The sequence below is a fragment of the Ambystoma mexicanum genome, chromosome 13, assembly GCF_040938575.1.
Source record: "Ambystoma mexicanum isolate Mex_15411 chromosome 13, UKY_AmexF1_1, whole genome shotgun sequence".
NCBI classification, from domain to species: Eukaryota; Metazoa; Chordata; class Amphibia; order Caudata; family Ambystomatidae; genus Ambystoma; species Ambystoma mexicanum.
The window spans coordinates 70,325,288-70,350,946 of NC_090938.1; the positions used below are offsets into that span (position 1 = coordinate 70,325,288).

Here is a 25,659-nt window from a genome sequence, read left to right on the forward strand (position 1 = left end):
CTTCCGTCCTGTCCCCTCATTGACCATGAGGATGCCGAATAGGAAAGGTGTTCTGCTGCCAGGACAATGAGGGTGCTGAGCAGGAACACTGTGCTTCTGCTCAGCAACATCATTGTCCTGCCAAATGGGAGAGGTGTCCCGCTCCCAAATATCCCATCTGGCTAGTAAAAGAATCACTGAGGGACACGCTGCCCCCTCTGCTTCTCACTCGGTATGCCACAGGGGGGTATTGTAGGGAGTAGAAGAGGTTGTGGGTACCCCCGTTTAATAGCACAAAAACTGAAGAAGATATTGAAGAAACGTTTTGGAGAAAGGGTATGAGGGAAAAGAAGAAAAAGGGTATTGTTTGGGAGTGGGGTGTATTCACCCCACCCCCATTTAATAGCAGACCATTTGTGATTAGGTCAGTCTTAAAAAATACAATCCAGACAATATTAAAGGAATGATTTTTTCGACCGTTCCACTCATTTGAGACGCTGCAATATAATTGTATTGCTTTTTGGTTTGACTAGTGTAACTGCCAGGCTATTCTGCAAGTCTAAGCAACAAGGACGAGCAAACTCGTCGTTGGCACTTAAGGGGGTTATTAATTAAAACAAATGAGTTTTGGCAAACATTGGTTTCGAGCACCGAGTTGATATTCGGCAGCACACTTCTTGTAGTCGTGCAGTCACGGGAACTATTGTGCACTTGATAATTGGCATGAGACTGGCAATTTGTGATTTTTTAACAATAATCTTACTCTGCAAATAACTTGCATCAAAAGTGAAAAGGCTTTCTGAAAGGTGGAAAGTGCAAAGGATTTACATAGTGGAATGATGATGATGATGATGATGATGATGATGATAATGATGGTGATGATGATGATGATGATGATGTTGATGATGATGATGATGATGGTGATGATGATGGTGATGATGATGATGATGATGATATAATTAAGGGGCCAAAACACAAGATCCAATGTATCCTAGGCTGGAATTTCCTGGTATGTGTGTGTTAATAACAAAACAAATGAAACGTTGCCACGGATCAAGGCCATCACGTGTATAAAAGGCAAAGCTATTCATAGAGAAGACACGAACAGGGACACAATGACAGACATAAGAAGAACATGATCCGGAACAGTCTATCCTGAGCCTCCTTGGTGCCCTACTTGCCACCCAAAGAGATTTTAACAAAGGATTAGCCCATTAAAAGGTTGGCAGACAGCCTTGCTTTTGGGTGACGTGCTGACTCAGGACCTTGTTTGGCCATACCTCTTCTCTGTCTGTGACAGGAAGCCGCACCTTGTGTCAGCCAATGATCTTCTCAGTCTCTGAATGTGATTGGAATATTTCCGTCGGCTTTGGTGAAGGAAGACATCTCTGTCTGCTCAGTGGCAGAAGACGGGTACCCCTTTGGTGACCTCAAACACCAGCTCTAGTTCATCGGTGACTGACAGCTGAGGGATATGTGCATCCTTTAAGTATATCTCAGCTTGCGTGCACCAGTGACAGAGGGGAACTGCGTCTCCGTGGGAATAGGCAAAATCCTTTTTTCACCAGCGATAAAAATTGCAACCTTCCGTGACAGAAGAAAAACACCTGTTCCGTCTTACTTCATCAGCTAGAGGAGACCATAGCATTCAGTAATCTTGGCCAGATAATAATTGAAGTGCGACACCGTGAAGGCCTCTCAGTCTAAAAAGGACAGTAAAAAAAAGGTGCTTCCAGCAATGCCGCCTGAGGAGCTGATTCAATGCAACTCCGAGGGGGCATCTCATTGTAATGACAGGATCGTCCCAGGCACAGGTAAGAACATTCAGCTGGCACGAATGCAGTGACTGAGATTGAAATGAAAAACAAAATATGGCCTAGCATAAACTTTAAAAGTAGAAAAAGTCCTTACATTTGATTTTTAAATATTCCTTGGGTTTCATCGCTTTCTTCTGCATAGTTCTTGGGAAGTGAAATTTAAGAGCTTGCCTTGATCTCAAATGGTACCTTAATTTGAGACACACCATCTTTCTGGACTAGAATTTGCCTACACTCCGAGTTAATGTATTGCACGCACATGCTTGTTCTGTCCATCCCATGTTCATTAGTCAATTAAGCTGGCTCCGCCTCAGCCCCATCAGATCCATGACAAAGATAGACGATGTTGATATTGAACACAACACCTGTGTCCTGTGACCCTCTGCTATGCTCATTGTGGCATTCCATGTTCTTTCCAGGGATGTGCAAGTTATAGATTTCAAGCTTTTTGAATGGAACCTATGTATCTATAGGAAGCCCAAGTGGATAAGTTCCTCTATATAGAAAAGAACGCCAGGGGATTTTGTATATGGCACTAATGTAATTTCACTTACAACCACACATCTATAGTATGTGCTTCCAGAGCTTAGAAGAGTGACCCATAATATAATATCCACTTTAATTCAAATATTTCACAGCGTTTGCCCTTGAGCGACTACATCATTCAGATGATTGTGTCTAGACTGCGCTGTACATTTTACTTGAAGTTCTGATTGGGCGATGGTCGATCTGTGTTTGGGAAAGAGGATTTTATGGATGAAGTTGCAATACATTACGTGCATGCCCTGAGCTGTGTGCAAAATGGCTTGTATGTAGACGATTCCCTTACCCAACCCTGGTGTAATACATTATCCCACATGTTTTGGTCTCTTTGACCTAAAACATTTGACCTAATCACATTTGATCGAATTTATTTGACCTTTTTTTCGGTTAAAATTCCAGAGGAGACTCCCCGCCACCCCCCACCACTTCCCCACAACCTAATCTACCCACCCCCATATATATATTTAATAAAATTTGACCAAAGAAAGGTCAAAAAAAAAATATGATCAAATGTTTTAGGTCAATTATGCTAATGCATCCCTGAGCTGTGTGCAAAATGGCTTGTATGTAGACGATCCCAACCCTGCTACAAGACATTGGAGGCCGGTTCATATCCTGAATTCATAATACCTCCCGCTTGGTGTTTACTACTCTAAATAGTTCAGCTTGGCTATGCAGATAAGGATCTGCTTCTGCAATACTACGGAAGAACTAGCTGTGACCTTAGAGTCTGACCGCATCAAATTCTGAAGCCACCGTTCAGGTTCAATTCCCTCATCTACCAGCAAAACAACAGTTCTCTGTTAGGGTGTCATGCTTTCTAAATTAGTTTTGAAAAGTAATGGATGTACAGTTTTAAAAGGAAAATATGGTGATAAGTAAGCAAATAAAAAGGGAAACTATTTTCCGTCATCTGTGCCATTCAATTTTCAATATGTCGTACAAGTTTGCAGTATTTCAAGGTATTTGGCTTTCAACGAGGAGAACTATAGTTTTTTCCCCTGATGGTATTCATAAAACCATTTTTTTCTGTGGTTGTCTTGAACTTCACGTCAATTCTACGCCATAAAGCAAAAGCAATGAAATGTGGTGAATTGTGGAAACGTGGGACCTGTTATCTAATCCCAGCCTTACGGCTTTACACAAACAGAGTGATCCTCAGCAAATCGCGTCACCTCACGTGCTTCACTGTCTTCTTATGATATGAACGCTATAAAGCAGATTCCAACATAGGAGAAGTAATATAAGTCTGACGCGCTGGAAAACAAAGGCATGGTTAACAGCAAGCCGAAAATCCCCCAATACCGGAGGGATTTAGGATAAACTGTTAATCTCTGTAGCACTCACATCAGTGGAGGATTTGCAAAAGAATGGGGTACTGCCTCTTTCAGAGCTTCCAGTCAAAATGATATGTGTTGTTAAAACGTAAAAATCAACACTAGTTCTTGAAAGTATGAAACCTTTTTTTCTACTCATAGCCATTCATGTGTATTGAGTATGTGATCTTTGTTGATGGAGTACAGTATTAATATATCACTATGGGGGTGGGAGTTATTTGAATAAGCCATGTTGAGGCTTGTACGCATGTATTGATTTTAAAACCTATGTAATGGAGTGATGCCAAGAGCTACATATGATCCGTCAGCGTCCAGCCTACCCGTGTGCGTCAATCCCACCCACCTACGAAGAAGAAAAACTCCAGACTCACCCAAGACCTTGGTCTCTCTGATTGACGTTCAAAGATGATTCGCAGGGAAGTGGGCGGCCTGATGGACCACTTGGGGACTGAACTCAAACCACCAGATTTAACTCTGGTTGCCCGATGACACACAAGACGATATTGAATGTTCACTCCTTCCGTACTCTGGCATTGATGAATAAGTGGGCTTGGCGGCAACGCGCTCGCTAAAACTGTGCCAACTCAGTAAACGGGCCCCTAGGTGGCATGCCAGACAGCCTTACGGAAAAGAAAACAAAATAATCACCCTCTATCCGAAAAAAGAATGAGGCAGGTCACCCCCTATTGGACGGCACACTGAGGACGGAACACAGCTGAATTTGCTATTAGGTTTCTAAAGAGCAAGAAGGCAAAGTGATATGTGCTCCTCTTATGCAGATCTGGTTCAAGATCCTATCCTATCTCCTTCAATGTCCTTTTCCCAGAGCTCAGTGGTACAAAGAAATGACCTTACACTCACAACTTACCTTGGTGTGTAGTAGAAAACACGTTTAATGGAACATTTGATATCCTTTGAGATAACATGGTTTGCCCAAGATCACACAGTGTCCATTTTTTTTTTTAAGTATTGGATGTGTGACTTCTAGCTCTAATCCTAACGTGTCATTCCCTAACAACCCCCCCCCTCCCCGCCCCCCCGTTTATATCACATTTGATTCGGGAACTGGTTTTCGGAGCTGTACACGTGTGCAGTGCAATCGTGGTAATGAGTCCGCCATCCTTTCTGTGAGGAGTGGTCTCCATTTTCCAGAATCCCTGATGTCCTTCAGTGGCCAATAGCCGTCCCCGATCCACCGGGTACAGCATCAGCCTTGAATGCTTCGCGTGTCTTACTTGCGAGCACCGATTGGTAGTCAGGGAAGGCTCTCGTCCCAGCGTCTCCTCTGAAGGACGGCCAGCCTGGTATCAGCTGCCATGACAACCGCGCGTCCCCGTTGGGGGACGACGACGATAAGACTTTTGTGAATGAATTTCGGAATTCGTTCATGGGGGCAGGAGGAGGCTGACTGGCAGGGCCACCGCGGCCCAACGTCAGACCGGGGAACTACAGGCGCTCTGCCCAGCATAGGCGGGCATGCGAGGTGCCCCCGGAATACTAATGGGGAAGTGGCCACGCCAATCATGGCCTATCCGCATCACCCCCATCTGTGTTTCTGTCGGGAGGGTAATGGAGCTGGTGAAGAGTGCTTGTCAGCGATCACGAGTGGGTTTCCATGGCACCTGCCTGAACTGGTACTACAACAGATGTGGAGGCCATGTTGTGTACGTGTTGTGGGCATAAGATTGTATGCTTAGGCAATCGATGGACAGAGGCCTTCATTCTGTGTTATTGCAAAGCGGTTTGGGGTGATTATGTTCGGACCAATGAGAAGTTTGTCTTGGACCATCCGTTTATCTTATACAATGTTCAGTTTAATAAAACTGGGAAAGACGGCCTTCCATGAAGCCCACACAGGCTTGCTTAAGACATTGTTCTCGTTTGAAAAGCGCTCGGGCCCAATTTTAAAGAAATGTTTTTGCATGTGCAAATTGCGGTGGGCGTAAATTGCGCAGAAAACCACATGTAAATTGCACATTGAGGGCTGGTTCGTGGAAAAAATGTGCGCAGTAAATATGGACTTGAGTTTGCAGGACATTTCCGGAATTTGCTGGGTCTTCGCACAGGTCGGGCACACCTCTGCGAGCAGTCGAGCGCCTTGTGTGTGCAGAGTGTGGGTCGGGCCTGCGCAGAGATATAAATGGGGGCGGAACATGCATAATCCCCGTACTGCACGCAGAACGAGGAAGAACAAAACGTTACGTGGGCATGTCAAGCGTTGGCCTGCGCAAGGAAATCGTATGTCCAGCAGCACGCGAAACCAACTGTATTCATGGAGCTGCCCATGCAACATCAGATCGGGGAAAACAGCACGCAAAGCTCCCGATCACACCGTCACGTAAAGCAGTGCAAGGCCTCAATGGCATAGGAATCACAGCGCAAAGGTGAGGTCCAATTGGGAATTTAGGGGTGCGTGCATGCAGTTGGGGGACCGTTTGCAGTTAGGGGTGCGTGTACACAGAGTAGCGGGGTGCAGCCGGGATTTATGGGGGGGTTGCACGCAGATTGACTAGAGAATTACCTGAGTTATGGTAAATGGTACGCATGTTGTCGGGTGCTGGTAATAGTTACGGGTGTTGGCTTGGCTGCGAGGCAACCCACACAGTATTACCGGGGTACATGAGTTTGTGACCGAGGAGCCCACAAAGGTAGGCGTATGTGGCTGGATTTGCTTTGCATGTTTGACATTTCGGGGGCGATCCAGCTGCTACTTGCGCATAGGGTTACTTAGCGGGAAGCATTCCGTGAATACACAGAGCTTGCACAAAATGTTATGCACAAAGGGACAGACAAAGCCGTTCTCGGCACAGGGAATTTGCGGGATCAATGCACACTTTTCCATGAATCGGACCCTGAATCCTCAAAGAATCTCACTTGCGGGATACAAACTTTGCACTTCTGGCATTTAACAAGTCTGATTCTCACGCAGTTTCAAATCAAACGCAGGGACCTCAGTAGAATTTAGCAGGAGAAAGTCAGAAGCGAAAATCATTTTTTTTTCTAAAAGTGGTATCGAACTTTGGGGCAAGTGAGTAATTTTGAGTCAAAAATGTACTCAAAAAGGTTTATCTTTGCCCTGTTCATTTGCCTGGACTCCAAATCCAAATATGGCCAGGTTGGACCAGGGCACATTTTTGCAGGAGCAAGCGACGTGTTATTTTTTGGGCATCATGATGGCCCAAGAGTCTTTGTAGGTGTGACCCTAATTTTCAAGGCCTGGCCTTTCACACTCCATGTGAAAAGTGGTGCTTACTGGAGGTACAACCGCTGCCTCCTTGTAAAGGCGCAGATCTGCAGATTTGCAAAGTCTATTAGAATAGTCGCAACTGCCCTCTTTCTCTGTTTTGCTAATCAGGTGCAAGTTGCCAAGGGGCAACGTGAGGGCGCAAATCGCGCCCAACTTCTTAAAAATGAGGGCATTAACAGAAAATCTGTGAGTCGAAAAGTGAATGAGGAAAGTGAGTCGCATTTATATGAAGGGATTCGACGAATCTGGGAAAAAGAGGGTTGCCATGGTTTCATGTCTTTCCATCGATAAATCTTGGATCATTATGCATTTGCCTCTGTGCAATTAAATGTTCATCTTTTTTCATAATGGGGGCAAGCCCCCGTACTGCTTCTTTTTTTTATTATTTATTTAATCATTTGTTTGTTACGCGCCAAAGCCAGCAGGCATCAGGCATGTCCTTTATTACATCTGTTTTGCTTGTTCTCTGGAAAACGAACAAAGTAGATCTAAATACACTGATGGAAATGCACCATGTGCAAATGCTCTACATTTCTGCCATTTGGGAAATATCAACCTCTTAGTGCATGAAGCTGTTCTAGAGGTAAGCTGCATATCCGCCATTTTACTCTCTAAAAACCTGCAAATATTCCCAACATGGCAAATAGGGAGTAAAATACTGCCAACAAGCAGGCCCTAAGGAGCCCAGCCACCTGCAGCTTCCACACACACATCTCCCCTAATATGTTTAGATGTATGTTACCTGCAAAGCAGTACCTGATAAAAGAAGCACTACCGCTGTCTGACATGAAAGGGAACTTTAGGGTAAAAAATGCACCTTTCAATTTGCATACTCAATAGGTGTAAACAAAATGGTGGTTTACAAAAGAATATCAGTTCAAAATGTGAAATACATTTTTCTTAACCCTAAAATACTCCTATTCAGAATGGAAATGACTTTTATTTTTGCACTGAAAAAAATTTTCCGGCCATCTTCATAAAATAGGGAATAAAATACTCCAATTTCAAAATATTTTCTGAGACCTGTGCATAAGATGATGTCCACACGGTTAAAGTTTGATTCGAACAACACTGGCGTTACCAAATATGTGGTTAATAAAGTTTGAGAAATATTACAAAATAGGTTGTTTACACTTTTTAGTTGACATTTGAAAGAGAGTTGTAGGCCACTCTAGAATAGGAGCCTGTGCTGAACTTGTGGCTAGTAGTGCAAAGATGACACTGCTGGTTGCAGTGACAAATTTACTTAAAGGCCCGTGTCGTGAGTTGTGTGGATTTTTCTAAACCGCTTGCTATATACACCTACTCGCTACAACATCAACCCCTCTTTTGTCACCTAGACTCCATTGGCATCATCTACACGGACAAAACAGATGACACACAAATCCTCTTCCCTTGCACTGGCAACTATATTCAGGACTCAACCACCCTCAACTCTTGTCTATCAAACCATCCATACCTGGACGGCATCCCATCAACTTTGCCTCAACGATGACAAGTCAGAAATCCTCATTGTTGGCACCCAAACCCTTCTCTGCAAACTGGACCGTTTCTTTCAAGCCTTTACGATTGACGGTCTCTCAGTCTCACCTGCAGTGAAAACCCTGGATTTCTACATTGACGCCACCTTGACCATGACACAACTGAACTCCATCGCATCTTCCTCTGGCCATACTATCAAACTCGTCAATGCGTGCAAAATTGTCCTCTCTACACACAAACGCCTCACCATCTCCCACGCCATCATTGGCTCGAGAAAAGACTATTTTGATGCCCTTTTCGCCGGTACCTCAGGAAGGAACCGTACTAAATTGCAGGTCATCCAGAACAATGCCCTTGGTGCTGTCCTTGATCTCTCCAAACGGGGCCACCTCAGTGTAGCCAGGAAAGAAGCTTGCTGGCTTCCTATCCGTAAGCGCATCAAATTTAAAATCCTTGCCCTCACCATCGCCTCTCCAATACAGCCCTGTCATACTTGTCTCACAGAATTACAAAGGGCCTCATTACGAGTACGGCAGTAACCGAGGCCGTAAAACCGCCTGGTTACCGCCGGACTCGTATTACCATTCCGTCTCTGTGATTCCCGGAATACAACCCCGGTTTCCCGGGAATCACGGAGCCGGAATGGTGTTAATCCCCATTCCCATTGAGTCCTATGGGACTCGATGGGAATGGGGATCATAGAAACACCGGCAGCATCTTTTAATGCTGCTGGTGTTTCCTCGTCCGCCTGCAGGCTTGCGGTGTTAAACCCGCCAGGTCAGACCTGGCGGGAACATCACCTCCCGCCTGCAGGAGTTGTGATCGCCCAGCATGGAAACAACGGTGGTGGCAGGTTTACCGCCACCGTTCTTTCCATACCGGGCGATTTGTAATGAGGCCCAAAGTCTCTTTCCACCAGACCTGCACGCTCTCTCTACAGTCATCACCTCGTTTCTGCTACGATTCAAGCGCAGCACAGCAGGAGGCACTCGCTTCGCAGTCACTGACGACTCTCTTTGGAACTCATTGCCGGCTCTCCCTTTGCTACGAACAATCTTCCTGGTCCTTCAGAAAGCAACTAAAAACGTGGCTTTTTATCTAACTTCAACTATTCCAGCCTCTCGCCTGAACATTTTGGGTTGTTTTCCTCTGCACCTGCCTTATCTTTGTACTGTAACAAGCGCCTAGGTGCCCTCGGCTTTAGTGCACTTTACAAATGTAAAAAAAAAAACAAGAATCATAAATAAGCCTCTGTTATCTGTCAACAGTGCCAAGATGCCCCTCTGTGGGAGAACGTGCGCTCTACAAATACACCTGTCATGTTATGTTATAGGCATACTTACTGATACTGCAGGTGAAAATCTTACTGCCGGGCTGAGGGTATAACATGCTGACATTCAGAAATATTAACGGGCATCCTCATTTTCACTATACAAACAAAATGTACATCCCGGTTAGGGGATGGAAATGAAATAGGCACAATAGCCTTTCAAGCCGCCACACTACTGCGTATGGTAATGTACACAAACATTGTAATAATAACCCAAATTGTGATAACAATATAAAGTTTTGTTGTAGCGCTTTATGCCAGATTCCTCCTGGTTCTAAGCGCCACTCATCTCACTATTAACCAGTGCATTTCATGGTACCCTATCTGACGTTGGAAGCATGACGGCATCATTCGGCTCTGCCGGGATTCGAACTTGCGAAGTGAAGGCTAACTTACCCGGTCTATGTGCCATGCTTGCAAAGCGACCTGCCGGAATATATTCCCACCCTGATAGCCTCCCTCCGTCCACCACCAGAGGTGTTGCTGGGGGGGACTGAGGGGGCTATAGCCCCAGGTCTTTTGGTTGTTGCCCCGGATAGTAGCTCAACGGTCAAAACCAAAAAGGCTAGCTAGCCCCCAGTCCCGACAGTCCCAAAATAAGCCTAAACCCCGGATCTTTTCCAGACCTAGCAACACCCCTGTCCACCACCATAATCATTTTCCTTAGGTCCAGGGAGTCGTTAACAGATCTTGTCACGGAAATAAGAAAACGTTTTTGCTACATATTTTAGGTTAAATATTACCTTATAATCCGGCGGTATTTGCTACATGCCATTTTTCCAAATGATACCGCACACCATAAATACCTCTCTGCCCATAATTAGACATTTGGTAACTGTGCTCAGTGTGCCAAATACAACCTCTTTTTACAATTACAGACTCGTTCAGAATGAGGCCCAAATGTCTGACTTCACTCCGTCGCCTCAGGCGAGTCTGCAACGTACTCTGAGAATTGACCACATGGGCGCCTGGAGACTGCCCTTGGGTGGTAGCGGTGTGTGGTATAAATCAACATTACCTAACATGTGATGCCAAGAAAAGCACGCCACTGGTGACATTAGCAAGAGATTGCGGTCAATAATTCAGGTGTGGTAACAAACGGCAAACCCTGTAAACACGTTGAGATCACAAACACATGCATTTTGCAACGTTTTCATCTAGTTCTTGCAAATATTTCTTATTCCAGTACCAGTAGTCTCAACTGCAGCAGCCAAAGAGCACGTGTCCACAGGGTGCTTTTTGGGCATGACCACAGTGTAAGAAACAGAAACTAGGAACTCAGAGAAGTCATGTTTTTTGAATTTTTTTTAAAGGAGCACTTTGAGAGGTTGTGCAAAAGTAGAGCTCCCTTCCTCTTAATTCTAAACAAGGTATTTACCTCTATAAATCTAGGCCTGTCAGCAGTTGGCTTTGTCAGTGCTTGTTTTGTATGTTACAGTGAGATTTAAATTAGGAACTGTAAAGTGAGGTTAAATAGTAAAAATAGTCCCAACAAAAAATAGGAAACACACACCTTGTGCCCTGCTTTCACCCACAGAGCTCCATGGATATCTTTGCACCAGTCATGGAGAGTCCCACAGGAGGAAACTGTTAGTATTACTGCCTGATCGGAAGAAGTAAACATATATCTTTTATTGTGCATGAATAACTGGGTGCAAAGAAATGATTATTGTGGTCTGTTGGTGAATTGCAAACAGGAACAAACGTACAGTGGGAAGCACATGAGGGCAAGAGGGTGATGGTAACACATGTGAGAGCGGGTCCTGCTCTCGCTCCTCTGTGCTTAGTGCACTTGCTTTAGGTGAGTGCTCATCACGCCCCAACCCGCTTTTATTTATTTATTTATTTCCCCAACCTGCTTTTATTTATTTATTTTCCCCAACATGCTTTTATTTTTTATTTTTTCCCAAACCGTTTTTATTTATTTCCCCTCTTGCTCCCTTGCCTTCTTCCCTCCAAACACTTTCCCCTGTTCCTCTTCCCTCCCACCCGGTCCGTGACTGGCTGCCTCGTCCAGGAAGAATCTCTCTTTTCGGAGGGCCCAGGGCAGCCTTGCCCAGGGCAGCCAGTGAAGGGCTACAGCAAGGGGCAACTCCTTTTTGGCCCCTGATCACCCATGGTCAACCAACAAAGCACCCTATAGCTACAACTAAGGTAAGTTGGCACGGGCAGTGAACACAGTCATTACTGCGCTCAGTTAAAACCCTGGTGCTTCTATATTACCACCATTATATTATAACACTTTGTAGATTATCTGCTGCACCCCTAGATAGCCTGATGTATTGGGACTACTCTGTGCATCCCACTTAGAAGGATTTTGTGGGGGTAGGAGATGTGTTGCACTTTTAGGGGAGCAGACTTATGTGTCTGCAGGAGACCCTACCCCCCTGCCTCCCCTGTATAGGAGCCATGAGACTGTTGCCTGTCTAAAATCAGCTACTGTACCAATGACGCAACAAGCATATGGAAGACAGTATCCATTGAGACAACCCATTGAATGTATCCATGAGTTTATGACAGCATACAGGAGAAATTCCTTGACGGAATATGAGACAGGGCCAGAGGCGTTGCTAGGGTGGGGCTAAGGGGGCTATAGCCCTGGGTCTTTTGGTTGTAGCCCCAGATAGAATCTCAGGGGTTACAACCAAAAAGCTAGATAGCCCCGAGTCCTGACAGTCTCGACATTAGTGTAGCCCTAGATCTTTTCCAGGCCTAGAAACACCTCTGGACATGGCTAAGAAAATAATGACATCATAAGAAAGTGTGCACGACGTCTTGAAACACTGAATGAAGACAATGGGTCTCATTATGAGTCCATCGGTACCCGAGCCGGAAAAACCAGCAGGTTATCGCCGGACTCGTCTTAGCATTCCGCCTCTGTGATTACAACCCCGGTGACCTGGTAATTCCGGAGGCAGAATTCGGTAAATTCTATAGGACTCCATGGGAATGGGGAAGTGGAAACACCAGCACCATGCTGTAATGGTGCCGGTGTTTCCACGTCTGCCTGCAGGCGGGTGGTGTTAAACCCACCAGGTCAGACCTGGTGGGAGTGACACCTCCTGCCTGCAGGACTCGAGATCAGCCGGTCCGGAAACAACGGTGGCGGCGGGTTTACCGCCACCATTATTTCCGGACCGGCTGACTCGTGATGAGGCCCAATGTATGGATCTTAGAGGACAAATGACGAAGTAAAGAATTGAGTGAACCTTAAGGTGTAAAAGAAGAAGATTACATGCTAGCAAAATGCTGCAGAAAACAGAGGTTTACTGAATGTACAGACGCTGAAACACAAGATAGGTCAAGTCATCGTATAGGCTAGCTACAAGTAGTGAATAGAATGCAGGCAATGCCGCCATCGCATTGAAACTGGACATTGATATCATGTAATAATAAGCCTGGAAATCACTAAGAAAGAATGAAAGGCTGTGTCGCAGTAGAATAGCCGGTTACTGGAGCTGTGTGGAAACGCTGTCTGGCCTGAAGTCAAGAACTGATAAGTCGAGGTCAGCTATCTACGCTAAAGAGGAACGTGTGTGCGTAGGATGAATCCACTCACATTATGGTGCAAGAAAGAACACAGAAGATGCCAAGTTTTATTTCATTAAAACATTTAAAAGCCTGCATAATGAACAGAATTGTGGTCTCTTGTAACTTGAGTCATGGATGGAATTAGGGCCTGAACTTGAAATACCAGACACAATAGCGAGGGCCCTCACTCCCCTGCATTCCCATGACAAGAATACGCTGCAAGGTCAACTACAAAGAGAACTTCATGGCAGAAGGCCTGGGTGATGAGAGATGCTGGGCAAATTGGGTGATAGGGCAGTCTCATGTCCTATCAACCTACACCTGGGTCTTGGCTTATGTGCTACTAACATACCATATAACTAAGGACTATATAGCTTGAGAAACCAATGAAATACGTGTAACAAATTTGTGTTAAAATGACACGTTCAAAGAGGTAGTCATGAGTTGTCCACCTGATATCGGACAACCAATAACAAACCTAGCTCCTATATGATTGTATATCTAGATGTGTCCCTTAACCAATCCCTGCCCTTGATAGGTTTTTTCACTATTGCCATGTAGTATGATGTCACTCTTATGCATAATGAAGTATACAATTGTATTTTATGTGGAAATCACTGAGAGAATGGGCGTACACCCGTTGATGTTCGTTGTAAGCTTCCTGTTTTAGATAATTGTTAATAAAACAGCAACTTGCCATCTTCATGAGTTTGTCTGGCTATTTTGACTCAGAATTACTCTGGTGTAATCCCATCGGTAATAGATGCATGTTCCAAAGGGCCATAAGCTCACACTGAATAGATTGTAGGGGGGTAGGAAAGGTGTTGCACTCTTTCATCAGCCTTTGAATGTACGCAGATGTTTATGATAATTTCCTGCTCCCAGCACTCTGAATATCATAGGGAGAACCAGCCCAATGCGGCTGAAGTCCTCGGAGGACAGGCTGTTTATTGCACCCAGAAGATGTATTAGTATGACCCCTTCTGCGCTTAAAGAACTGTCAGGATAGATTGCCACTGCGCCCAACCTTGGCATTGGACCTGGCAGATTCTTGATGTTAGCCAGCCTTTATACCCGCAATACCTGGGAGGACAGCCATAGGCTTGCACCTAGATATGCGGGTAGCCTGGTATTGCAATTAGAAGACTAGCACCTATAGACTAACAGATTTGTTACACTTGGGGCATTTTGTGTAAGTTAATACATGTACTGCACATGGAGTAACTGTGAAGATTAGCACACATACTGCACACAGAATAACTGTGAAGGTTAGCACACATACTGCACACAGAGTAACTGTGAAGATTAGCACACGTACTGTTCACATAATAACTGTGAAGATTAGCACACGTACTGCACACAGAATAACTGTGAAGATTAGCACATGTACTGCACTTGGTAGATATTTGTAGGTCAGCACACTTATTGCGCTTAGGAATTTGTTGCAGGTTAGCACATGTATTGCTCTTAGAAAACATCAAAGGTTAGCACTTGTTTTACACTTGGAGGCAATTGTATGGGTTAGCACATGTATTGCACTTAGAAGAATTTGGGTATGTCTAGCACTTGTTTTATACCTGAAGAACTGTGAAGGCTGGAAATTGGGTTGCACCTAGAAGTAATTGTGTGGGCTGGCACCTATATTGCACTTAGACGGAATTGGGTAGGTTGTCACACGCATTACACATGAAGAACTGTGAAAGCGGACACCTGTACTGCGCTTAAAGAATTGTGAAGGTCAGCACATGCACTGCATTTAGAAGAAATTATGTAAATTCAGCACACCTATGGTACTTGAAGAACTTTGAAGACTGCCACTTGTATTGCACTTTGAAGAACTGCATTAGTTGGACGGAAGGTACGGTGGGCAGTGTGTTGCATTAGATGTATCTGAGAGTGGACATCTTGTATTATCCTAGATCCTATGGTAGCATGCCTGTCTTATGATATGATATGATATGATAGGTTATGTATAACGTGCTTAATACCCAGAGGTTTCTAAGCGCGCACCCGGGGATCGAACCTTTGTTGCTCCATGTCGTCTTGCTTCCAAGGCGAGCACGTTGCCATTGAGCTATCCTCCGGAGATGATTTTCTTGGCTAGAAGATGTTCTAGGGCAGCCAGGCTATTGCGCTTAGTAGACTTGATGGTATCCTTTCCATAAGTGCCCAGAAGAGTCTATGGTGGAAGCTGTTTTGTCCCCCCACCGGTGATCAGATGACACAGTGACATCAAAGATAAGCTCCATGTGAGCTTAAGGTATGTCTAAACGCACCACTTTGTGGAACATCTGTGGCATGCGCGGCTATCCAGCCACACACTAGAATGCAGCTACGGCTATAACAAATTCAGTCTAGATGGACAGGTAATGGCTTCACCCTTACAACAGACTTGCCTCAACACCTCTGCCATTAGAATTCAGCGACAACCTGGACTTCGGTCACCGAGGGCATTCCTACCACAAAGCGCTTTGAGGCCACACAATTGAGAAAAGGGTCTATATAAATCAGAAAACTGTTACTACTACAGACACGTTTTGGTTTTCGAGTTAAAACATATGTTTTACCCCCTTATAAAATACTGCCTTTGCGAATAGGGCTTACATTTTTACTCCTTAAAAAATCATTTATAAAAATACAGAGTAAAATACTCCCACTTCCAAATCTTATCTTGAGCACTAGGGTAAGTGTATAGTAAGAAGGGGAGGGCTCGGGTGAGAGGGAGGGGGCGTGTCTCCCCCACCCACGTTGGGCAACAAAGAATTTAAGAGACTAGTTTAACCTTTTCACTTTCAGGCAAAAAAACGATCTGTAGCCTTGGCACTCACAACAAAAGATGAAGCCTTGAGGTGTCTACGTCGTTAGCTTGCAAGCATCAAAATTTCTATGTGTTCCCTCTGTGTGAGTCACCATTTATATTATGAAGAGTAAACACATCTCGATAAATGGAGCAACCAAAATAGGCCCTTTCCGGAACAATCCCTTTTAGGTCTGCTCGGTAAGGATGAAATGAGGACCTTGCTGTCGTCTTCCCCGTGCCTCGCTTTGGAAGCAATGCCCTTCACGCATTAGAACCTAACCTGATTTCCTTCCTTTTCAAAAAAGAAACACTTACGCCCTTGGGGAATGTATCACCTTTGATATCGGTAAAGGGGAAAAAGCAGGTATTCAATTTGTACGCAGCCTTTTTCTTATGTTTGCATGGGATGAGGAAGTGCCTTCGCTTTCAATGGATGGACGTCGAAGAAATCTCCCGACAAAAGGGCATAGAAACCTAAAGTGGGAGATTACAAGCAAATCAGGAGACAAAGAGAAAGGACTTTCCATCAAAGAAAGAAGAGGTGAAAGAAAGTTATGATTCGCTGAACGGTTCCCACGTTAGGTATGTCCAGTGACCCAGAGACATCATCTGGGGCTCGCCAGGGGTCACAGATGCGACCCCTAAGGTCTCACGTGCTACCCCTGGGGTCTCCTTTGCGACCCCTAAAAAATAATGTTACTATTATTTTTTAAATGTAAGCTCCTGCGCTGTGGCCAGCACCATGTGCCTCCTTGTTTCTAGAGTGGCTGGCTTTCTTTTAAAAAACAGGGGGCTCCACAAGTGTAACACTTTGAGCAGTGACCCTAAATAAGAAAGAATAGGAATAACAAATAATGTGTCTTTCTGGAATTCTATACAATAATTCCAAACTCATTAAAGGTCTATTTCAGGCACACTTCAGGGGGCGAGTTACTGTTTTAGTCTCTTCTTAAAGACCTCAACTCAGCCTTGCATTCTTCTGAAGTCGCTTAATGAGTACCAACACAGGTTGGGTGATATTGTATACATATTTGTTCTATATAAAGCGCTTAGGTGGAAGGGCTATATAATAACACATCATTATCATTTAGCCTTGGACATCTGCTTGCATTCACAGTAATTTGGTAATACGGGCCTATACACACTGATCTTAACGATACCTATGGCGATCCATTCTTGTATGAAATGTATATCACATTATAGTGATAGCGTAGGCATATTTTTCGTAGTGTACTTAGGAACAATGCTATGTGCTGCCCCGTCCTGTTTTGTCAAGGGTTGAAAGGTCATGTTTTATCACTTCCTGTGATGTAATTTCGGGGTGCAGTCAAATGATGTCACGTCATGTGATGTCATCAGAGGTCAAGGGTCGTGTGATGTCACTTCCGCTACACCTGGCATTTTGGTGAAATTACATCCCTGCAATGACCTTGCTTTTAAAGCCCAAGAAACCTTAAGGAGTCATCTTCAGTAAGACATATTTGAACAAGAAGAGCACGCAAGACAGTTACTTTATATTCAACCATGTAAAACCGCCATCCAAGCGTAATGAATGACAGCCCTTCCTCTCTGATACTTAGCGACTGCAATGGATTTAGAAATGTCATCATTGGCTGTTGGTCTGATAACTACTAGCGAACAAAAGGGTGTATATTTTCCTCTAGTACCAATGAGGCTTGCTATAAGAATGGGGGTGACATCGAAAAAAGGCACAGTTTGAAAAACCGGCATGCTTTCCGGGGTGCCAAAAGATTTGTTTTTTTTTGGTTTTTAAGTAATTGAAGAGAATGGCAATATAAAGAAAAACTACAAAACAAAATGACTCTCATGGTAAATGAGGAAGGGAACTACTCCCAGTGTGTTTTCCCTTTCCATGGAGGCCATTTGCAAAGGAGGGAAGTGGAGGGCCAACACAGTGCGCGCCGACTACTGTGATGGGAAGAACAAGAATTAAGGTAACTGGATGTGAGGAGTGGTGTTGGGGGAGCGAGTGAGGAGAAATGTGGCGTGCAGATTGAAAGCTGCAGCACTGGTGGATAGTTGGTGCTATACTGCACATCAAGGGGCATGGAGTGTGGGCGGCACCAGAATGAAAACTGAGCCCCATGTTTCAATGGGAGGTCAACATACATCACCCCGGGTGACAATTATTACTATCACCCCAGTTCAGAAACGCTTGGACTCCCCTTGGAAGCTAAACAATCTTTCAAGATGTCTGCCTAATACTTGCCAACCTGCCCCATTCCTTTCAGGAGATGCAAATCCAGTCCAGTCGAAAAGGTAATCAGAAACAGGGACCCTCCTTGAATTGCACTGATACACCCACATACCAATATGCTGGCACTCTCCTCTGCACCAACAAACAATAGAAGGCAGCTATTATCCCTCGATTAATTTGGCCTAGCTGCACACATAATTACACAACACCATGAACACCTCAACAATCTTTAGAATGCAGCTATTCCCCACGGAAAATCAGCCTAGCTGCACACATAATCACATATACAAGCACCACCTCTGCCAAAATGCAGCTACCCCCAAGTCAAATTGGCCTCACTGCACATATACTACTGATCGCACACAACCACCAGACCACTCCTAACACTAGTATGCAGCTACACACCACGAACATTTGACATGGCTGCACAAATACATAGTGTACCCACACACTACTTAGTACCCTACCCTCCACGCTGACCTGGACTACGGTCCCTGAGGACGTTCAACCCACAGAGTGTTGAGATCACACCAATGGTGAAAGGCACTATACAAATGCCCAATAACATTCGACCATCCGCACAAGGAGAGTGTGCTTGCCAGGGCATTTTGATTTTTTGTTTATTTAAAAGAACGAATGATGGTAGAAAAACATCTGCAAACTATGTAGGGCCCTTCCTGCACATGTTGTCCATGCTCACTGAACAGCAGAAGAATATTCATGTACTCTGGGAGGACACAGTTTACCAGTGCCACCCTCCCCTGTCATGTGTAGCTGACACTGACAGCTGTGGGTACATCAAAAGCATCTGGCTCCATGAATTTGCATCTCCATTGTTACACCTTACTGGTTGCAGTCAATATTAAAGAATGTTAAGTAGTAGGCCTCAGAGAAGGCCTGGGTGCAGGAAGTGACAATGGAGACCAGAGACCAACACCTCTTTGTAATGTAATGTGTCAACTTGGTACTAACGCCCCTCCTTGGTATGAAAGGGCAGTACATTTCTTGTCTGGTACCACTCCTTTCAGAGCAGGGAAGTATGTGAATTGTAGGAGACAAAAGTCTGCCTGCACACCCCTACTTCAAAGGAGGCCCATGTTGTGATCAAGTGCTGAATAAGGCTCAGTTAATTAGGGAGACACTTTGACGTACAGCAGACAGGAAGATGGGTGGTACTTAGAAGTATATGTTGGCATCCCTCCCCTGTCTGTTGCCAAGCACTCTGATTCTTACCTGAAGCATCAATGTAGATTGTTGGTGGGGACCCAGGATTGGTTGATTAAGTTGGGCTTAGCCTGCACCAATTACTGGAGCCTGTTTGGATTTAAAAGAGGGCTGAGCCCCTCACTGATCAGATCATCTGAAGACTTTGCAAGGGACTCATTTGGACCTGATCTGAAGGTACAGTCAACCTTACATCTTCCACCAGTGATGGTTAGGCGAGGAGTTCCAAGAGTAAAGCAAGATCTCTCCCCCTGAACATCTCCCATGGAGAGATATAACGGACTCAGAGGACCCATCCAGCAGCTCCAGTTTCAGTACCCAGCCAGCACACTAGCTTTCCTGCTAGGTTCTGACAGCAAGCTTCCCAGGTGTGATGTGCCAGAGAGTCTCTGGACAAAGGACAAGGCTGTTGTCTGATAACACCCTCCTGAGCTTTGGGCCATCTGCCTTGAAAGGACACAAGCCCTGCGAAGAAGTGCCATGCAAGCATCATCCAGCGTCCATCTTTTTAAGGACAATTTTGAGACGGTTGAGTCCTCGAACCGCATCCGGCTGCAATGCTGACTGTTGTCACGGCACAGTCACCAGAGCCGTTCGAGATGCCTTCACTAGCATTACAGATGCACCAACCAGCCAGAGACAGCAATTCTTGGCCTGAGCCATCATGGCAGACAGCCTGCAGACGTCCGTCCAGCCTCACTTGCTGAACTCCCTACCTCCTGGTACCCGCAGATGTCCCCCGCCACTAACTCTGTCTCACGGGCTGCAAAGCGCCCTGGAAACACCTCAACGCTGTCGAGCACCAAGACCTTCTTCAGCACAGGTACATGGTGGTTCTGCCCCTCTGGTCCTTCTCTGAAGGCCCCTAGAGACAGTTCCAACCCTTTTCCCCTTTGGTGTTGAAACCAAATAACCTCGAACAGTAAGACTGATTACTTTGACAACTACCCTCCTGTCAGTATCCAGTGTGCATCCCTTTCCTTTGTGAAACTGTCTGACCTCTGTGTCCCTATACAGTGTGAGTTGTAATTGAAGTGTACTAGAACTGTCTGTTGTAGTAATTATAAAGTTGATATTTTTATCTAACCTTGACTGGACAGTCCTTTTATCATTGGGTAATAATTGTATTTTCGCTGTGTTGCAACTAACCAACGATCCACGACCTTGCGGAGATAAGCACCCTTCTGGTGTACTAGAGGTGGGGAGTTGATTGATGGTTTAGAAACCGATATTCATCCCTGGACCACTGGTGCCCAGAAGTTGATTTGTCACAAACAAAACATAACATTTTACCAGAATCGGCAACACTCATTTGCTATGAGTAGAATTTGAACAATGTGTTATACGTACATTGTGGTTCGCTGCGGTGAGCGCCAGGTCAGTGTACATTCTGTGCTATTAGTCATGTTATGGTTTAATACGGTCTTGGATGTACATAGCTATGATTTTAAAACATGTCTCTGCTTGAAATACACCCCTCTTGTGCAATGTTTAAGATCAATTGAGGTTGAGTAATTTCCTCGCAGGAATTGAGAGTGAGTGGGGCAAAGAAACACGGACGCTCCTTCCCATGAGCTCAAAAAGAATGCCTTCTTATTAATTAAGTATTACTTTATTCTGGCTTTTAAAGAAAAACTTGCAGTGCATTGTTAATTTCCACTTAAACAAAGCACCCTGCTTTTCACAGATATTATATTCAATTAGTAAATGTCCGGTCAGGCTTGTCTTAGCTTCGATAACCTTGCTATGTAGCCAGGGCTCAGGTCGAGGGTACACGCGGGTGGATGGAGTCCCCCCACTTATTTCAGAAGTCCCCACACTTTTTTCAGAGGGCACCTTGATATGCTAATTTCTGGTAACACCACATTCAATTGGTATGTTAATGAATCCCCCCATATCTTTTTTTAGGACTTGTATGTAGCTGGACCTGTGCCATAAAATCTTTTAGTGCACTTGTACTGTGGCCAATTACATAGCCAGCTCGGATTTCGAATCCCTCCTCCCTCTCATCCAACCACAACATTTGATTTTAGTATCAGGTAGTGTGAAATTCCAGTCAGTGCAAAATACCAAGAGAGGAGATAGAGAAAGAGAGCGAGTATTACGCCCTGTAAACATCATCAAACAATGTAGCGCCTCACGGTTTTCAATGGAATCATCCTCTGGGGACGCTAGAAGAAACTGCCTGCGGGCAAAATGCAAAAACATGTAAATGACTAGATGCAATGCAGAAGCTCTACTCGCGTGTTTCATTTTCTTCAAAGCTCTCCCATTTTGCTGATTCTTCTGCTCCGAAACAAGGAGCAAAAGGGGTCTTCGGAAGATCCGGGCCGCAGAGCAGCGTTAGACTCCAGGGCTAAAGATTTCAAGCCAGTGGCTTTCCCCACATATCAATGAACCCTGGACCATCCCTTGGGTGCATTATTTCTCCCCATCCTCCAGTGTAGACCGAATGAAACAACATAGGAGCATTGGTGTGATAACCGGTATGTGCCCAATTGCCGCTCCATCGAGCCATCAGCTTGCATCATACATCTTTCAAGACGCCAAGTTCCTTCTCATGTATAGCAGTCACTAAGCAGCTCTGAGAACCCCTCCGGGGCAGGGACCCCCTCACACTTGCCCGCTTGTTACATGTTTGAGGAATCCGCTGAGTCCAAGCCAAAGTACCATGCTGTGTTGATGATCAGTACTTCCAAGGAAAGAACCAACTATAACTCAAGACATGTGAGGGTCTATCATACTCAAAACTAGGCAAATAATTCACTGGTTCTGGTCTTGTGATATAAAGATAGGATACTGCACGTGTGACCTGGCCAGGGTGGGGGCCGGCCCACTTATGGTTCTCACAAGTACAGAAATGGATCTATGGCCTTGGCTCCAAGCTCAGCAAATGGAGAGAGACATTTTTCAGAGAGAGAATGCGCTTATGATGTTTTGTACTGTGCAGCGGCTGAGAAAACGATTAAAGCTGTAACTTTATTTACCCCATTCTGATTGAAAGCTTCTAATTACTAGCATGCAAAGTAATGCTAGCTGAAATAAATCTAAAGAAAGACAATGAGACTGGAACAATCACAGCCCCAGCTTTGTTTTACGCAGCATGCAGATTTATGCACCCAGGTCATTTCTAATCAGCCATCATTTGCACCTTCTGGTTGCAATGGCTGCAGCAGACATTTCCCATTTACATTTGTTATTGATAGTTAACCCCATGTTGGGACGCTGCCCGAACCCTCCAAGCCCAGATGCAGCCCCTCCTCTCACAGTGCACACAGCTTTTGACTGTTTACAAGAAGAGGAGTGGGAGGGGCAGGGGAAAGGTCCCAGGGAATTCAGACACCAAAATAAACACACATGCTCATTTTTGGTGTCTGACCAAAGGAGTACTGGGAAGCCTCAGGTGAGCTACCAGTTGCTCGTGATCTACTGGTTGGAGACCACTGGTCTAGTAATTCTCCTCGTCCTATCAGGGTGAGGTCTGGGGCAGTAGAGGCAGTCGGTTTAATTTAGCTCCTTCTGCTTTGGATAATGTCCATCGTAAAATGAAATGCTTGACCTTTGCTTCCATTCTCGCTTAAAGAATCTATTTTAGACTTTATTCCTTCACTGCTAATGTCTCTGAACTAAAAGATGGTTTGAATAATTCAAAATCCCAGCTACAGTATACTTTTGGGTAACCAGTATTTATTTGTATTATTAATACAAGTTTCAAAAGCAGTCGTGAATGAAAAAATAGGTCAACTTCAGCCCAATGTAAATTTTTATCAACATGCTGCTCTTGATATGACATATGATAAGTCATTTATAACGCGCCTGTACACGTGTTAGCTCCTCGTACTCAAGCTAATTTGACCAAACATAGGTGATATATCAAGAAACGCTTCCAGATGTTTCCTAGCTGTTATTAGGGGACGTGTGCGGTAGGCTCAGTCAGGCTTTCGTTTAGGGGATCACCGACTTCGATCAGACCGAGGTCTACTTAGTCAAGTTCTTTTGATAACTAGGGCTTGCTTTGGTGAGAAATGTGTAATTGCTCATCTCCGTTCATCAGGTTTCAGTGAGCAGACAGGCCACGTTAGTGAAAAAATCCACCAAGGCACAGCACGGATGTGGGTGCTGGGGGGAGGGGGGGTGCCTCCAAGGCATTATCAGTGATGAAGCCAAGCAGTTGAGCATCAGCTCTGAGTTACTCGCTCACCCCTGAGCAGGGCCTTACCTTGTGGGAGGGGTTGAGAAAGCTTGCTGCAGGAGTAGGGTAGGAACTGCATGCAGATGTGATCTGACATAAAGGGCCTCATTCCGAGAGGGGTGGTAAGGGATACGGGGCACGGGTAAGGAGAGCGGTGCCGGTAATCCCTTACCGCCCTACTACGAGTTCCCTTAGCGGGTCCCTCCTTTAACGCAGGCATTATGGATGGGACCTGTTAAGTGAATTCAGAGCCAATAACGGTACCGCAATTTGCTGTACCGTTATTAGCGCCTTCCCCATTCCCATTGAGCCCTATGGGGCTCAAATGGGAATGGGGAATGGCTTTTTCAATGGGGACTTACCGGTCCTGCAAAGGTCGGACTCCACCGGTAAGTCCCCATTGAACGAGACCGGTGCCGGACACGTTATTGGTGGCAGTCATGGCACAAATAGCGCCATGACTACCACCAATCTCGTAATGAGGCCCAAAGTGGCCAGTCAAGCCACAGAGCTGACCCTCATGCTTTGATCTCCTCTTTCCACCTCTCTTGGGTCTCGCTGCTTCCTCCTCGCTCATGGAGACAACACAAGTTCAGATGGGTGTTGAGACCACTGGGTCATGATTCCTCTGTAGCCCAGACCCCCAACTGGTCAGACTGGACCTTGATCATAGGCCGGAGCGGCGGGGGGTGGAGAGGGGGTTCAACAATAGAATATTGTAATTCCTATCACTGGGCAAGCTTGCAGCTGGAGCAGGGAAGTTGTTGATGGGCACCCTTATTCTGCACCAGATGCCTGCGGTTTCTCTTATGAATGCCTTGTATGTCACATGTAGGCAGTGGACGCAGTGCCATAATGTTACACGCCCACTGTGTAGCCAGACCATTGCTTCTTTCTGAAACGGTTGATGGAAATTGATCATGTTTTTCACTGCTTTCAGAATTCCCAAAATCAACTCTGGAGAAAATGGGCCGCAAGGAAGAGGAAGATGGCAGCGCTTGGAAAAAGCAAACAAACAACATCCGGGACACGTTCGTCTTCATGGAGGTGCTGGGATCGTAAGTACACAGGTCACTGGACTGGGCCAAAGTGGAGGTCACTGGCTAAGTAGCAGAGGGCCACTGTCTGCCCGAATGATGTGTGATCGCTCACTATTGACTATACTGGAAACAAAAAGAAAGAGCTTGTCTTTAAATTTGAAATGGATCACTGGGAAGTTGTTGTCTTGTGGATCTGAAACACTATTCCTGGCTTTGCACTCGGACACACTGTGTGATTCTGGTTAAAGCAATCTATTTCCATGTGTCTATAATCCAGAATGGGAAAACTGCTGGTGTTAGCAGCCTCATATAAAAAAAAATACGTACTTGTATAGTGGTGGTGTGTTACATGATTCAGCAATCTGTGAAAATGCAAAACAATGTATATAATGTATTGACTAGTACTAAATGACCAACGAATAGAAAGAACTCATATCAACTGGGGAGCCCCAGAATGCATTGCAACAAAATACACCAGGCTATTATGCAAGTCTATGCAAAAAGGACGAGCATACTCGTCCTTGGCACTTAAGTGGTTAAGCTTTCTCTTTTTTTTCCAGTCAATTATCCAGACTCATTAATGGGTCATCCTTCCCCGGGGATGTAGCTGTTGACTTAATTGCTCCGTGCCTTAATTGGTGCCATCAATTAAGTGCCTTGTTCGTTGTCATTTTACGTGACAGGCACGACACCAGCCACCTCTGGGGAGTAATTACATGTGACAATAATATACATCTATGTATCAAAACGCCTCGGTGGCATCCGGAGAGCAAGTGCAGATTGTGTGACCTTTATCCAAGCCACTGTTAGGGCTTCCATGCATCTAGAAGGTTTGTGGGCCTGCCGCTAATGCAGCACTCCTATTGGTCGCTTTGTGCCGGGAGGGGTGTCGATTATCCAGGGTAGCCCTCTGATATCA

The 25,659-nt window shown here is 45.1% G+C and overlaps 1 protein-coding gene across 5 annotated transcripts in view; it reads left to right on the forward strand.

The window, feature by feature from the left end:
* The window catches only part of CAMK1G (calcium/calmodulin dependent protein kinase IG), a 186,198-nt gene that overhangs the window by 70,474 nt on the left and 90,065 nt on the right, over positions 1-25,659 (forward strand). For 2 of the 5 annotated variants that reach the window (XM_069633274.1, XM_069633276.1), the window contains exon 2: positions 24,641-24,758. In XM_069633274.1, coding sequence (XP_069489375.1) covers positions 24,667-24,758 — 92 coding nt within the window. In that variant the 5' untranslated portion in view covers positions 24,641-24,666. Of the gene's footprint in view, positions 1-1,308; positions 1,794-5,863; positions 6,061-24,639; positions 24,771-25,659 lie in introns of those variants that run through there. The other 3 variants (XM_069633273.1, XM_069633275.1, XM_069633277.1) reach the window with 3 other exon arrangements.